At 37.9% G+C, this 15,193-nt stretch overlaps 2 protein-coding genes across 2 annotated transcripts in view; one reads left to right on the plus strand and one right to left on the minus strand.

Annotated features, from left to right (window-relative positions):
* The window catches only part of SOSTDC1 (sclerostin domain containing 1), a 112,877-nt gene that overhangs the window by 58,854 nt on the left and 38,830 nt on the right, over nt 1-15,193 (minus strand). The window lies entirely within an intron of this gene.
* Nucleotides 1,211-15,193, plus strand: part of LRRC72 (leucine rich repeat containing 72) — a 62,350-nt gene continuing 48,367 nt past the window's right edge. The window contains exons 1-2 of the mRNA XM_003825012.4: nt 1,211-5,073; nt 10,540-10,613. Of these exons, the coding sequence (XP_003825060.1) occupies nt 4,984-5,073; nt 10,540-10,613 (164 nt within the window). The 5' untranslated portion in view covers nt 1,211-4,983. The remainder of the gene's footprint in view (nt 5,074-10,539; nt 10,614-15,193) is intronic.

Here is a 15,193-nt window from a genome sequence, read left to right on the forward strand (position 1 = left end):
AGAGCCTAGACATGGGGACCCATTATTCTTGGGAGGAAATGTTAAATCACATTGAAGCAATACTGGTTTGGAATGGAAAATTATTATTATTGTTATCATTTTAGTTAAGCTGAAGTTGTGTCTAACAGCATCTAGCTTTTCCAGACAGTGTAGGAATGTTTACAAATCTATACAGATAGGTATTTGGAAGATTGTGTGCAAATTTTGAAAGAGTTGAGGTGCATATGGAAGAAGTGGAAGTGGCTGCTTTCCTGAAAGAGCTTAAGAAAAACTGCATGTGAACAGTGTTTCTTCAGAACCTTGATGGCAAAATGTCAGATGGGTTGGAGTAAAGCAGTGTTTCTCCTATCAGCTCAAAACCCACCACCACTCTAATAAGTCAAAAACAAAAAAGTTGATACTTAGAACATCAGGTGATAGCAACCTGGGCATGGATCCTAGAGACTAGCAGAGGACACTTGGGCCTAGAGAAATGAAGTTTATTTCAATAGTCTGAAGGGCAGCAGACATTAGCAAGGAAGAGGAGGGCAAGAGAAGACAGCTTTGCAGGATGCTGCAAGATGACTTGAGGCTACCCATTGGTGACTTCAAGAAAATGGCACACACTTTATAGATCCAGCTTGCAGTGCTTTTCATTGGCATTTGGATATTAAAAGTTAAGCAATGAATATAAAAGACAAGTCACAGAAAAAAAATACAAATGACCAATAAGATTTGGAAAGATCATAAACTTCCCTAAATAAATATAAACCAAAATATTGACATTAAAAATTTCTCCAATTAGATTGGCAAAGTTCAACAAAATTGATGTCAAATAGAGAAAGATACCCTATCCAGAAAGGGGCATTATCATATATGATCCAATAATCTCATGAAGGAATTTCAGCTACTGGAATAGTAATCCAGGTATGCTAAGACATTTGTTACAACATTGTTTGTCAGAGTAAAAACCTGGACAACATAAGTGTTCATCAATGGAGTAATAAGTAAGTAAAATGTAAGATATATTACAATGGAACATAATGCCACAATTCAATTTTGTAATTCTATGTACACTCACTTGAAAAGATGGAAGTTGATGAGATGGTAAAGAGAAAAATGAAGGATGAGGAACAAATTACATGGTTTAATCTCATTTAAAATCCACCTATATACAGAGAAGAAAAAGTTAGCCTACCACAGTTTCACAGATGCTGGCAAAAGATGATACTTCTGGGTTAGAGACAAAGGATAGCTTATTACTCATGGTAATAGCATAGATAGAATATTAGTATTTCTACCAGTTCTCCTACCCACAATTTCCAGAGGGCGATGTGAAATGGGCTAGGTGATATGAGCACATAGAGTGGGCTGTGTTACAGAAGAGGAAATTTGAACTTAAGGAAGCCAAACCTTTTATATTGGGCAGTAAGTTGCCTCAGCTTATCTTTATAATAAATGAGGGAGACATTATCTTTATTATACTGCTCAGTTGAAAAAAAAACAAAAAACAAAAACACCTACTTTTTGCTCTGAAGGTAGACGCTATATCTACCAAGGCTGTAGGTAGACACAGTATCTTCAAAGGCTGTTTGCTATACAAATATCCTTGAAAATGTAGTCCTTACCAAAGGCAGTTAGTGCCTTTGCTTATGTGCAGTAACAGGAGAGACTCCTGGAGAATTTTCCCCCAATATTCCATTGTTATTTGCATTTTATGTAAACAAAAAAAAGAATTGTAGCTATCAATTAAAATGGGATGTTATTTTACCTAAAATTATAATAACGAAAATTTTGATAGCCTGGTCATTGAATATCATAAAAACATGTATTTTTATAAATTTTGAATATTTATTTTTTTAGAGATGGGGGTCTCACACTGTTGCCCAAGCTGGAGTAAAGTGTGTGATCATAGCTCACCACAGCCTTGAACTCCTGGCCTCAAGTGATTCTCCCACCTTGGCTTCCCAAAATGCTGGGATTATAGGCATGAGCCACTGTGCCTGGCCAGATATATCTTTTTATACATATGATATAAGAATATGTATATTGATTGTGGCCGATACATTGTTTATTCTATGCTCATTTCACACAGTAGAAAATGAGTGATAATGATCATTGTATCTAATAAATATTTTTCACTCACTTAGAAAAACAATATCTAGATTGATAACTGGAATTATTAAAGACAAAATTAGAAAGAATTATTTAAATTATGTAGTTTTAACGATAGCCATCACATGCATAATTTTTTCTCACACATTTTTCACTGAAAACTTGTTCTTAAAAACTTATTCTATATCAATACAAGAATCTTTTACTCTGTAAACAATACACACTACCTGTCTAGGAGAGTTAATCAAATAATAAATTTTTTGAACTCAACTTCCAGCTTTTACTGTTGAAGAAACTGAGGCCCAGAGACATTAAGTGATTTGAAGGTGGCCAACAACTAGTTAATGTCAGAGCTGAGACTAAATCCCACATGCTCTGACTTGGAGCAGAGGGTTCTTTCTTCTTATCCAAATCCATGTACACGATATGATAGAGCTTTCAAACTGGGGTATGCATACCCCTGCAGGCAATGGCATCAAGCCAGGGAGGTAAAGACACAGGATAAACACAGGGTGTCTTGCTTCAATGTAAATATTACACAAAGATTTGAGGAGAGTTTGGGGAACTGCTTTATTTTTATATTAAAACAAGATTGATTGTAAAGAAGAATGCATATTTTACATGAATTTTAAAAATTTCAGGCTGGATTCCTCAGGCTATAATCCTACCCCATGGAGGTAAAAGTTCTCTCTGCTCACTCTACTGGGAACAATTCTTTTGTAAAAATTTCATGTCACCAATGTGAGAATGTCTGGGAAGGAGCTTTTGTCCAAAAAGTGCCTTCATTAACCTCCATCCTTGACATTCCATAATTAAATTTGCTTTATTTTAGCCTTCGTGATCAGTTAACTTTTTCTTGAAGAAGGAACACATTAAGACCTTATAATAAGTGAGTTTTGAGTTCCTTTCCTAAGAATAGGGTTTTTTTCAAAATTACCTTTTTAATATGAGGTAAAATGCTGAAAAAATAAAGAATAAAAATTTTTAATGTGATTTTAGTAGAAATTAACTGGCGACTAGTTTACATCTGCAAGATGCTCTTTAAAACTATTTTGCATATGGTTATAAAGTCACATTTGTGTAATGTAGAAAACTGAACAAGTATTGTGCATTTCCATTTTTTCATGTAGCATATTCATGAATAATATCTGCAATGCTATAACACATATCAACAGCAAAAATGAGCCAATGAATTATTATATATGCCTTCTCAGTGGACCATTTCTCTCATTTGAGTTTTATTTCCAGGACAGAAACTACTTAAACAATAGTTCTGAGATGATTAATCCCTCCACAATAACTTGGAGAGCTTTTACCCCCACCTCAGCCCCAAATACATATTAGAACTACTGAAACAATGTGTACTTGATTTCCCCACTGAGACATTTTTTAATGCTTCATTTCAACACCAGCATTTTTTTTAAATGCAAGTAGCTTGACCCATTTCAGAAAGCTACATTTGATTCCTAGATTTCAGGTTCAAATTTGGAGCCAAGAAACCAACTCCTTTAATCCAGTCAACATTAATTAAGCGCAGTACGTTAAGCTCTGGCAGAAGAGAGAGATGTCTTAAACAGGATCCTGCCTCCAAAGTTACCCAAGCTAGAGGGAACAAGCCTCATATAAATAAAGTCACAAGATAATCTATGCTAGAGGTTCCAATACAGTTACAGGAGACAGAAATTTCAAAAAACAAAAACAAAAAACAAGGTTGGAAAAGATTGGCCAAATATTGGCTCAATTTGTCCATTTTCTGCCAGAGAAAGGATTTCTCAGCTACTGAAACAATATGTACTTGTTCTTAGCCAATGAAGTCAGTAGAGAGTTCCTTCCATTTTTCTGTGCACCTGGACTCTTGAGGAGCCTTAATTCTACCACCCCCACCTTCATCCCAGGTCTGGGTCTATGATGAGGCAAGTAAGGCAGTGGCCTTGGACCCAGATGTAAGAAGCACCAAAAACTCAGCATTCGAAATAAATATATATATTTTTGTTTTTGAGGCAGCGTGTCCTTCTGTCACCCAGGCTGGAGTGCAATGGCTGGATCTTGTCTCACTGCAACCTCTGCCTCCCAGGTTCAAACTATTCTCCTGCTTCAGCCTCCCAAATAGCTGGGATTACAGGCGCATGCCACCATGCCCAGCTAATTTTTGTGTTTTTTAAAAATAGAGACAGGGTTTCTCTATGTTGGCCAGGCTGGTCTAGAACTCCTGACCTCGGGTGATCCACCTGCTTCAGCCTCCCAAAACACTGGGATTACAGGCGTGAGCCACCGCACCCGACCTCAAAATAAATATCTTAATGCAATATTAAAAAAAAAAAAACAAAATGTATGCAAATAACATGCATAATGAACAAAATTTCAAACTTTTAAATAGAGACACGATCAGCAGTACTGGCTTTTTTCCTCTTGCGTCAAGATCCACAGCGACTCTGCAGCGCACCTCTTCACTCCCACCCTGTACATGAGGCCAGTGGTCCACACACACACACGTCTAATTTCCAGAAACCTAAATTTCCTGATATTCATATCTCGAATCAAAGTGATGATTACTGGGTGACTGCCGTTGAGGCGCTCTGACCTCCTCCTGGTCCCGGACATAGCTGACCCCCGCTCTCCGGCATTCACCGGACGCATCACCATGAGCAGGGGTAACACGCGTGTGTCCGAGGCACAAGCGTGGGTGTTGCAGGGCCACACGCGCAAACGTCACAAAAGTCAGCGTTTGGCTTCAAATATTTCCCAGTATGGAATGGCTTTTAGTCAACGGGAATGCGGTAACTGTTGGTAACAGAACAACGAGCTGCGCACCAAGCCAAGTCTCTCTTTGGTGCCACCGACGGGCGAGGCCGGATTAATCACCGCTGCTTCGGCCGCCCATGTGCCCTGATGTCCTGGGACCCGAACCCCGTGCCCCGTACCTTGCGATGCTGGCGCCTACGGAGGGCATCCGAAACTGCCCTACAGAGCAGTCGCCGGGTAAGCGGCACCTGCTTTCCCAAGCCATCAGCCCCTTTGGCCCCCTGCCCCAGGGCCCCACCTCCTGCCTGAGGACTCCAGGCAGGTACTGAATTTGGTGGGGAATTTCAGTAACCTGAAGATGGAGATAGGTCAGATTTCAAATTAATTGGTTAACATAAAAGGAGAACAAAGAATCCAGCACAAAATTGGGATGTGAACAGCTATGAGCGGTGGCGAACCCCCCTCAGCATCTCTGCCTCGGCTAGAGGTCCTAATCCCCTGGGTGGGGTTTGAGGACTTCCCAATCCACACTAGTAGACTTACACTGACCTTTTACCACTCAGCATCTGCTGCGCATATAATTATAGCGGTTTGCAGATTAAGTGAAACGGAGATTAAGTAAATTTCGCAGTCTTGATTCTCCAACAGGGGTGTGTGTGTGTGTGTGTGTGTGTGTGTGTGGATGTGGGTGTGTATCCCTAATATATTGTTCCCAGCAAGGGCAAATCAACACCTTGAAGAGAAAACGTTATTTGATGAGCCCTACAAGCAGAGTCGAGAGCAGTTAAGATAATGATTAAAAGAATATTTGGATATTTGGGTGGGGAAAAAAAATCTCAGAATTGTGCCAGGTAAGACCTAGCAAGGCTTTTTGGAGTTCTCTGACTCATCTGCAAAGATGGGGGGCTGCTGTGATTAAACGAGGCTGAGAGTTCTGTAATGAATTGAAAGCTCTTCACACTAAGTCCTAACTTGTGCCTGCGTGTTGCATGGAGGTATAAGAATTTATTGTCAGAGAGGGCATTTTCTCCTATAGGTTTTAATACTGACCTTATTCTTCTAGGATTTAATAATCCTACCATTTTCAAACTTGTTTTCCCTTTGATTCTAGATCCTCAGGCATCGGGTGGTGGAAGAAGCAGCTGCTGTTCTCCCCATGCTAGAACTGTCCACATCCCAATTTTGTGACGGACTCTTTTTATTTTCCTCTTAGGTTAACCAACTAATTTGAAATCCGACTTTTCACCCTCTTCAAGCTACTGAAATTCAGGCCTCTAAATTCAGTACCTTTTCTGAGTGACATCCTCCAGCAGCCAAAACAATGTTGTAGATTGAAATTCTACCTTCTTCAAATGCTCCTCTGCCTCCTGCTGTCCTTTTGTTCTTCTACCTCACTTGACAACCATCCTCCTCTGTCTCCTTTCCAACATGTTTCCTTCTCCCTTCTCTCCATGCAGACACTTCATCGTGATCTTCCTTGGATCCCACTCTCCTCTGGTTAACTGACTTATCAGATCTGCACAGCTGCCCTGATGAGATCTCTGATGAGTTCCACATTTACCCTTGCAGCTTTCTGCTGGGCGCCTTGACTAGTGTGTTCCACCAGGGTCTCAATTTCAGCATTTCTCAGCTGCATCTGTCTTCCCTCCCATCACCTTTCTCATCAAGTCATCACATCATCATCATCATCACCTGTGACTTCCCTCGTGCTAATTCTCTGCCTCCATTTACTTGCCATTTCCCATTCATTCTCCCTAAACACACCCCATGTCATATCTGTTCACTGCTCACTCACACCTGCCCCCACCCTGGGGGGGCAGGCTCATTAGCTGGCAGACTTTGTTTCCCAGAGGCAGCCTTGCTTCCTGTCTGCAGTTCTCACTGCACCCCAGGCCCCCATACACATCACTGCTAGAGTCATCTTCCTGAAGCCTGGCTTTGTCACATGTTTTTTCTAGTTCAAAAATCCAGTAATATCTTCCTATTGCCCCAGAAGTGAACATAATGCTGAATCACCCAATAGTTAGTTCTGTGCTTTCAGGGTACCAACAAAGCAAGAGCAGTAACAGAGAAGGAGGAAAAATGTTTCTGAAACAATTTGATGTTGGATATTGTGTAAAAGCATTGACATTGTTATCCTGGGAAAAATCAGAATTAGACTTTCTCACATGAATTTTACCATACGGTTACTTAGAATATATATTTCATATATATATACATATACATGTGTTTATATATCATATAAAATTAAATGATGTTAAGTTAGAGTTCTCAAGGCCTGAAGAAGTTTTCTCCAGGCACTGATTAAGTACACACTTCTGAGCCTAAATTTCAAAGTTGACATAAATAATATGACCCCAACCCACCTTTCTTAATTTATTTCTCACAATTGCCTTCCACATGCCTTTTACTTCAGCCAAAGGCTGTACAGCCCCACATACCTTATACATTCTTCTGCTTCTTCTGTTTTGTGCGCTTACTCTCCTCTTCCACCAACATCCCATTTCTAATTTCACCTCACCTCTTAAGGCCCAGCCTGACTGTCGGTTGTGCCCTGAAATCTTCCAGCGTGTCCAGGCTAACAGTACAGGCGTACTTCATTTCTACTGTGCTTCACTGTATTGTACTTGCAGATACTGTTTTTTGGGGTTTTTTTAATGTTACTATCGTAATTGCTTAAGGGACCATGAACTGTGCCCCTATAACATGGCAAACTTAATTGAATTCCTTTAGATTAGGGCATATGGTACTAGTGAAGCTGTGTGTTCACTGGGAACTGGAATTGTTCCACCATGGATTCACTGAAATGTGAATTGGCACGTTTTCATATTTCTGGGCACTTTGATATTAATATTTTGTACCGGATTCATGCAAAATTATTGATTGGAAAGAAACATGCTGTGATAAAAACTTGTGTAAATAAATAATTATGATAGTGATTTACATATTATGCTGATACATTCAATTTCCCTTTCACCTCATATTTTTTGAAATTTGATTTAAAATTTTAAATATTCATTCTATGGCTAAAATTTTTAAAACGTGCATTACTTTCTGATTATCAAATTAATATGTGCTTATTGTGAAATACTAAAACATTACTAAAAATATATATTGCCTAGAAAGTGAAAGTCCCTCATGATCTCAAGTGTTGACTTTTGCTAGTAATTTGAAGTGTGTGCATTTTGTATTCATATAAATATGACTTTTAACAGAAATATTGTTACACATATTATACTGCCAATTACTTTTTATTTATAAATATGTTTTCGATATCTTTAGATGTCTAGATATCTGTCTGTATTATTAGAGTTCTCGGGAGAAACAAAACAATACGATATATAGACATATATAGAAAGAGACTATTATTATGAGGAATTGACTCACTTGATTATGGAGGCTGAGAAGTCCCACAATCTGCTGTCTGCAATCTGGAGCCCAGGAGACAGCCAGTAATGTAGTTTAGTCCAAGCCCAGAGACCTGAGAACTAGGAATGCTGATGTCTGAAGGCAGAAGATGGATGTCCTAACTCCAGAAGCAAGCATGAATTCACATTCCTCTGTTTTTCTGTTCTATTGGGGCCCTCAGTGGAATGGATAATATCCACCCCTGTTGGCGAGGGTGATCTTGTTTACTCAGTCCACTAATACTAATGCTAATCTCTTCCAAAAACATCCTCAGAAACACACCCATAAATAATGTTTTACCAGCTTCTGGGCATCCCCTAGTCCAGTCAAATTTATATATAAAATTAACCATCAGACCACTTCTCTATATTTTGAAACTACTTCACAGTATTCCATTGTGATGTCACATGTCAATTTAACCTGCATTCCAATTAATGGGGACTATTTCACAACCACAGAAAATGTATGCTGAAATAAGCAGTGATAATCACATTTGTCTGGGTGTATGCACCTGTGTGTTTCTGAGTCCTGGAGGTAGAATGGCTGGATCAATTTAAAAGCACATTTATAATTTTAACAGATGGCTGCCAAGTTTTAATTCTTCTTTGGCTGGGCTATAACCACCCCAAACACTATGCAAAGATGTGACTGACTGTACGTAGTAGAGGCTGATAGTTGACATCTTTAAGTTAATATACCCAGATGAGGGCTGGGCACAATGGCTCACTCCTGTAATCCTAGCACTTTGGGAGGCCAGGGCAGGCAGATTGCCTGAACTCAGGAGTTTGAGACCAGCCTGGCCAACATGGTGAAACCCCATCTCTACAAAAAATTATTCAGGTGTGGCAGCGTGCACCTGTAGTCCCAGCTACTTGGGAGGCAGGAGAATTGCTTGAACCTGGGAGGCCGAGGTTGCAGTGAGCTGAAATCACACCACTGTACTCCAGCCTGGGCAACAGAGCAAGACTCTCTCAAAAAAAAAAAAAGAAAAAAAAAGAAAAACAAAAACAAACAAAAAAAACAAAACCCAGATGACAATGTCTAAGCCTGATCCAATGGGTTTTTCCAAGCCCCAGGTCGGCTTGTGTAACTGGATAACAAAGCACCCTGATGGCAATGCCTAAACCTGAGCCTATGAATGCTCCAAGCCCCTAGATTCAGCTTGCTTATTAACAAGGCATCAAGGGAAGTTCAGGACTATACATTTGCAGCTGCTCTCCGTCACTAGCGTACCTATCTTCCTCATTTCTTTAAATATGTTCATTGCACTAAATATAACTCCTGTTAAAGTCCTCTACCAAATAGCACAACCACTGTCAAAATTTCATATATCACCCAGAAAGATTTATAAGTCATTATAACCTCACCATTCATAACAAATCCCAGCTAAAATTCGGTGATTGTTTTGACTCTGATAATTACAATGTTTGTCAGATTCCAGGATTGCAAAGATTATACTTTTCACTTTTGTCATGTCTTGTTAGCTCTACTTTTTCATGGAAAATTACAGACAGACTTAACTTTTTTCATATTATTTTAGGTCATGTGGCCTATTAACGTTATTTTATAATTTAGCAAAGGACTTTAAGAAAAAAAAGTAAAGCATTTAAATAGCTGTTGCTAAAGTTTTATTTTTAAAACAGAGCTATGGGAATAAAAGCTGCTTCTCCACCAAAAATTCTCACAGCATGAGTATGTTAGCAACTCATGAAAAACGAAGTCACTGCTGCTTGCCAAGCAAGGGAAAATGTATTTATTCATTTGTTCAGAGAAAAATGACATGTATTCATTCATTTCACATTTTCTGAGAATTTACTGGGTGCCAAGCATAATGTGATAGGCACAAAAAAGAATGTCCTATAATAACATACATTTTATCCTACTCTCTCCACCTCCAACCCTGATACTGCGCGAATTCTCTATAGGAAACCTATGAAATACTAATTCTTCATGTTCAAAGAATCATTTAAAAATAGTTCTTTAAAGACCAAATTACCTTGCCTCATACAGAATAAAAAAACTTGCTTTTGGTGTATATGTACACATACATATTTTTTTCTCTCTGGTTAAAAATTATTTAAACATCTGTGCCCAGGATTAAGGATAATGAAATTCAACCACAAAAATGAGTAAATAATATATAACTGTAGTGTTGGAATTTATCAGTTTAGAATGGTTACCTCCATATTCACCTTTCTTTTGATCTTCTTGTAGACGTTATTGTTATTGACTGCAAGTGCCTCAGCACTTTTGTTCATTGGAATGTAGTTTGACAGATTAATTATATGTTATCAGGCAGTTGAAGATCAGCTAAAGATATGTGGCCACAAGAGGGATGCTGATGTCTTTGAGCTGTTCCTTTCTAAAAAGTAAGTGTACTTAACATAAAAAGTGAAAGAGTATCATGTTATCATGATCATGTTAAAATGTTTCACAGATTCAAATGTTATTTTCCATTTTTCCCCCTCAAGGACTGGGTAGGACTCCAATTATTTTACCACTTCCTGGAATCCACAGTTTTCTATTGGAGAGACAAGATACTGAAATTGATTTAAAAAAAAAATTATGGAGACAGGCTGTTTGAATCCCAGCTCTGTCTCTTCCAGCTGGGTGATCTTGGGTATGTCATATAACCTCACTATTAGGATTGTCAGATTTAACAAATAAGTATATAGGACATCCAGTTGAATTTGAATTTCATAGAAACAACGAATATAATTTTAGTTAGTATAAATATGTCCCACATAGTAGTTGGAAAATTCACTGTTTCCGTGAAATTCAAATGTAGCCCGATATCCTGTATTTTATCTGGCAACGCTATTCCCTGGGTATAATTATACTACCTCATTCTCAGGGTTGTTGTGAAGCTTAGGTGAGTTAGTAAAAGTTAGTCAAAGTTACTGGTACACAGCAAGCACTCAATGAGTATTAGTATGGTTAACATTATTACTATTATTAGGAATCATTATACCACATACTATGATAATGACCTCCATTATACTACAACCTCTACCAATCCCCATACCAGTTTTACTGGTAAGTAGAAAAATCCCTCTCTTATATCAACAGACCACTTTGATTCCACTCGAACTCCCCAAGGTGGCAGACAACAAATTGGGTTTTTCTATAGAGTAGAATGAGATAGAACCCAGGTATGAGAGGAAAAGGGAGTTATAAATAAGATTAGACTCTGATACCACAGTTCTCACTGGCCGATAAGTGACACTGAAGTTTGCATTTTAAGCACAATGACCCTATTACTACATTTTGTCCCCCTTACTTTGTGCTTTTTAATGCCTCTGAATTCTGTGTATTATTTTTAAATAGGCTTGACATATTTTTGCTCATATGTAATCTTTGGAACTCAGCTTCTTGTAAAGAAAATGCCTTAGTTTATCAACAAATTTAATCACTTATTTCTAGTGATTTGGGGAAATCCTTTATTATTAAACATATTTATTTTATTATAAATAAATATGTTTATCAGTACAGAGAAAAGTGTTTACCTTTGTAATGGCTCTGAATCTCTTGGTAGTAAAGGAATAAATTGATAACCAGTTTGAAATATTTAAAAATATATTTTTTTAGTATGGAACAGGTATGGTAGAGCATTCTGACACATTTAAGGTCATGCTTTGAGCCTCTCGATATAGGTCAGTTAGTTTTAAAATAACAGTAAATACTTCATGTGGTCAAAAGATTGCATCTTTCATGATTTTGACAATTGTATACTATTGATCACTACAGTAAGTAGATAATAAGAGTAGCTTTAAAATACTAGAAATCTGAGATATTGATCACCTGACAGTAGATAATTAATCGACTCCTTGTGAGAAGGATAACACCTTTTACATTTTAAGGACACTAAGTTACCATTTCATCCAGCTGTGGACAAAAACTATTTCCCAGTCCAGATGCCAATACACTGGTATACTGAATTATTTACCAAGTTTCTCTTGACTCTGGGAAATGGAAAGCATCTTATTGATGTGTTCTTGAGTGATCATGGAGAACATACATTGTAACAAGATGTTGATAATTATTGTCAGCATGAGTCATAGCCATCATTAGTAGAATTACCTCTCATTATCCTTTGACTGGCCTCACCTTATAATGTAACAGCCCATTATTGATTTAGGACAGGTTTATGTGCAGAATAAACCCTTCTGACGTGAAAGAGTTAAAGTACCCTTGAAAAGTGAATTTATATGATATCAGATGTGGGCTCGTAAAAGTTTTTTAAAAATTAAATTTTAAAAAAGAAAAATGAAAATGAATTTATTACATTACCTAATCAATGAAAATTCAACATTGATATTACTGCTACAAGAAAAAATTAATGACAGTAACTTGACACAGTTAATACTTTAAAGTTTTAGTGTATTAAAACAACTTTCGCGCCACTGCACTCCAGCCTGGGTGACAGAGCGAGACTCAGTCTCAAAAAATAAAATAAAATAATAAAATAAAATAAAATAACTTTTATGGGAAATCCTCTGAGTGGGGCATGAGATACTCTGATGTAGCCATGTAATGATTTCTTTATTATTTATCATAGGAACAGATGAATGTACTCTCACTATCGCCCCATGTAATAGTTAGGGTGCCCCAAGGTCCAAGCACTCTTTCCCTGAAATAAGCTACATATATACAGTGAGAGAGGAGAATGAATTATTATTTGTGCAAATTTCCTACTAAAAATTGCTTTGAGGCCAGACGTGGTGGCTTACGCCTATAATCCCAACACGTTGAGAGACTGAGACAGGTGGATCACCTGAGCCCAGGAGTTTGAGACCAGCCTGGGCAACATATGAAACCCTGTCTCTACAAAAAATTAGCTAGGTGTGGTGGCATGCACCTGTGGTCCCAGCTACTTAGGAGGCTGAGGTGGGAGGATCGCATGAACCTAGGAGGTGGAGGTTGCAGTGAGCCGAGACGGAGCCACTGTACTCCAGCCTGGGCAACAGAGCCAAACCCTTTCTAAAAAAGAAAAAAAAAAAAAGTTGTTTTGGAAGAGTCTGAAATACTTAGTTGTGCCAGGGAAGTGCTCAAAAACTAATGGTACACATCAAAGAGACACACAATTCTGCTTGAAATGTCTTTTATAAGGGAGGATTTGATAATTGTTTTAAGTGATAAAGGATTAAGTAAAAAACTCTTGAAAATTCAGGGAAGGTGGGGAGGAGAATGAATGAGATAGAAGAGGAGGGAACAGATGTTCATTACAGAAGAATAGCAGCTAATAAATGTTAAAAGAATAAGAACATTAAGAAAATCATTTTTTATAATCCCAAATCTATTGGCTCAGGTAAGGATCATCAATTGAAGCTAAAGCTATTGAGTAAAGAGTTGTCAGGGAGCAAGATACACACATGATCTCAGATATTTGCCTCATGTATGACTTTCCAATTATAAAATTTGTACTTTTACAGTGGCAAGAACTGGCAGATACCCTCTTAACCAAATGACTGAATTTAGCTTCATCAAGAGTGGGGCAGACTGACATCATTTGGATCCTTATGTGATTCAGTAATTACCACCCATGTAATTGAGAAGTAGACGTGATCTTCCTTGCATTTGATCAATAGGAAACAATCCAAAAAATCAATAATGTGAGACATTCTACCAGACAATTATCCTGGACTCTCCAAAAAGCTATTGTTTTCTGGTTTTTTCATTTGTTTGTGTGAGATGGAGTTTTGCTCTTGTCACCCAGGCTGGAGTGCCATGGCACGATCTCGGCTCACTGCAACCTCTGTCTCCTGGGTTCAAGTGATTCTCCTGCCTCAGTCTCCTAAGTAGCTGGGATTACAGGCATGTGCCACCACACCCAGCTAATTTTTGTATTTTTAGTAGAGATGGGGTTTCACCATGTTGGCTAGGCTGGTCTCAAACTCCTGACCTTAGGTGATCCACCCACCTCAGCCTCCCAAAGTGCTGGGATTAGAGGCATGAGCCACCATGCCCAGCCCAAAAAAACTAATGTTAAGGGAGAAAAAGGAAAGAAGATGATTACCTTTAAAAAGACTCAAAGGTTATACAACCCCAAAATGCAATGCATGAATGTTAATGGGATACAGGATTTAAACAAACCAAAAAAAATGTAGGAACAACAGGGAAAAATTTGAACATGAATGGCAAATTAGATTACATTACTGAATTCAATTTCATCTTCTTAGGTGTGAGGATGGTATGGTGGTTGCACAGGACGATGCCCTGATATAGGAGATACACATGCTCAACTCCTTAAGCTGAGACACCTGCAATAAGCCTGCAACTTTATTTTCAAATGATTCACCAAGAAAATTATCAACAAATAAATATATAAATTAGATAGATAGTATAAGCAGGTGACAATATGTTAAAAATTACGATGGTTATACAAGTGGTCATTGTACTATTCCTTTTCTCAGGTTTGACATTTTTCAATATAAAAAGTTGGTGAAAAAAGGTTTATTTTGTTTAGAAATGTTTGCATGCTTTAAAAAAATGTATGTTTTTATAAAAATTAGAAAAATATTAGTCCTTCAGTGTCCCAAGGTTAAAAATAATTGTGATAAAATTTTACCATAAATGAATTAATATCTGTAATAATAATAAATATTGATATTTTTATGCTTTGAAAAGTACCTGGCACACAATACGTGATCTATAAGCGTTTGATAAATAAACAGATACGTACATGTATACTTACTTGGGTTCCACAATTTTTGCCCTGAGAAATAAGAGATCCAACTACTCCAGGCCACATCAATCAAATGACCAACTATCCTCAGTCAGTGCCCTCTCCCAAACCCACATCTGCCCCTTTGATGAGTGAGCTGCCTTAGCAACAAGAACCAAGACCACTTGGATAGGTGGAATCTCACACAGTTCAAGAGAAGTGGGTAATATTTTAATCCTATAATTAATAAATAAAGGGAGAATAAAGCACTTCACACAGTGTCTG

This window comes from Pan paniscus, chromosome 6 (assembly GCF_029289425.2).
Source record: "Pan paniscus chromosome 6, NHGRI_mPanPan1-v2.0_pri, whole genome shotgun sequence".
Classification (NCBI taxonomy): domain Eukaryota; kingdom Metazoa; phylum Chordata; class Mammalia; order Primates; family Hominidae; genus Pan; species Pan paniscus.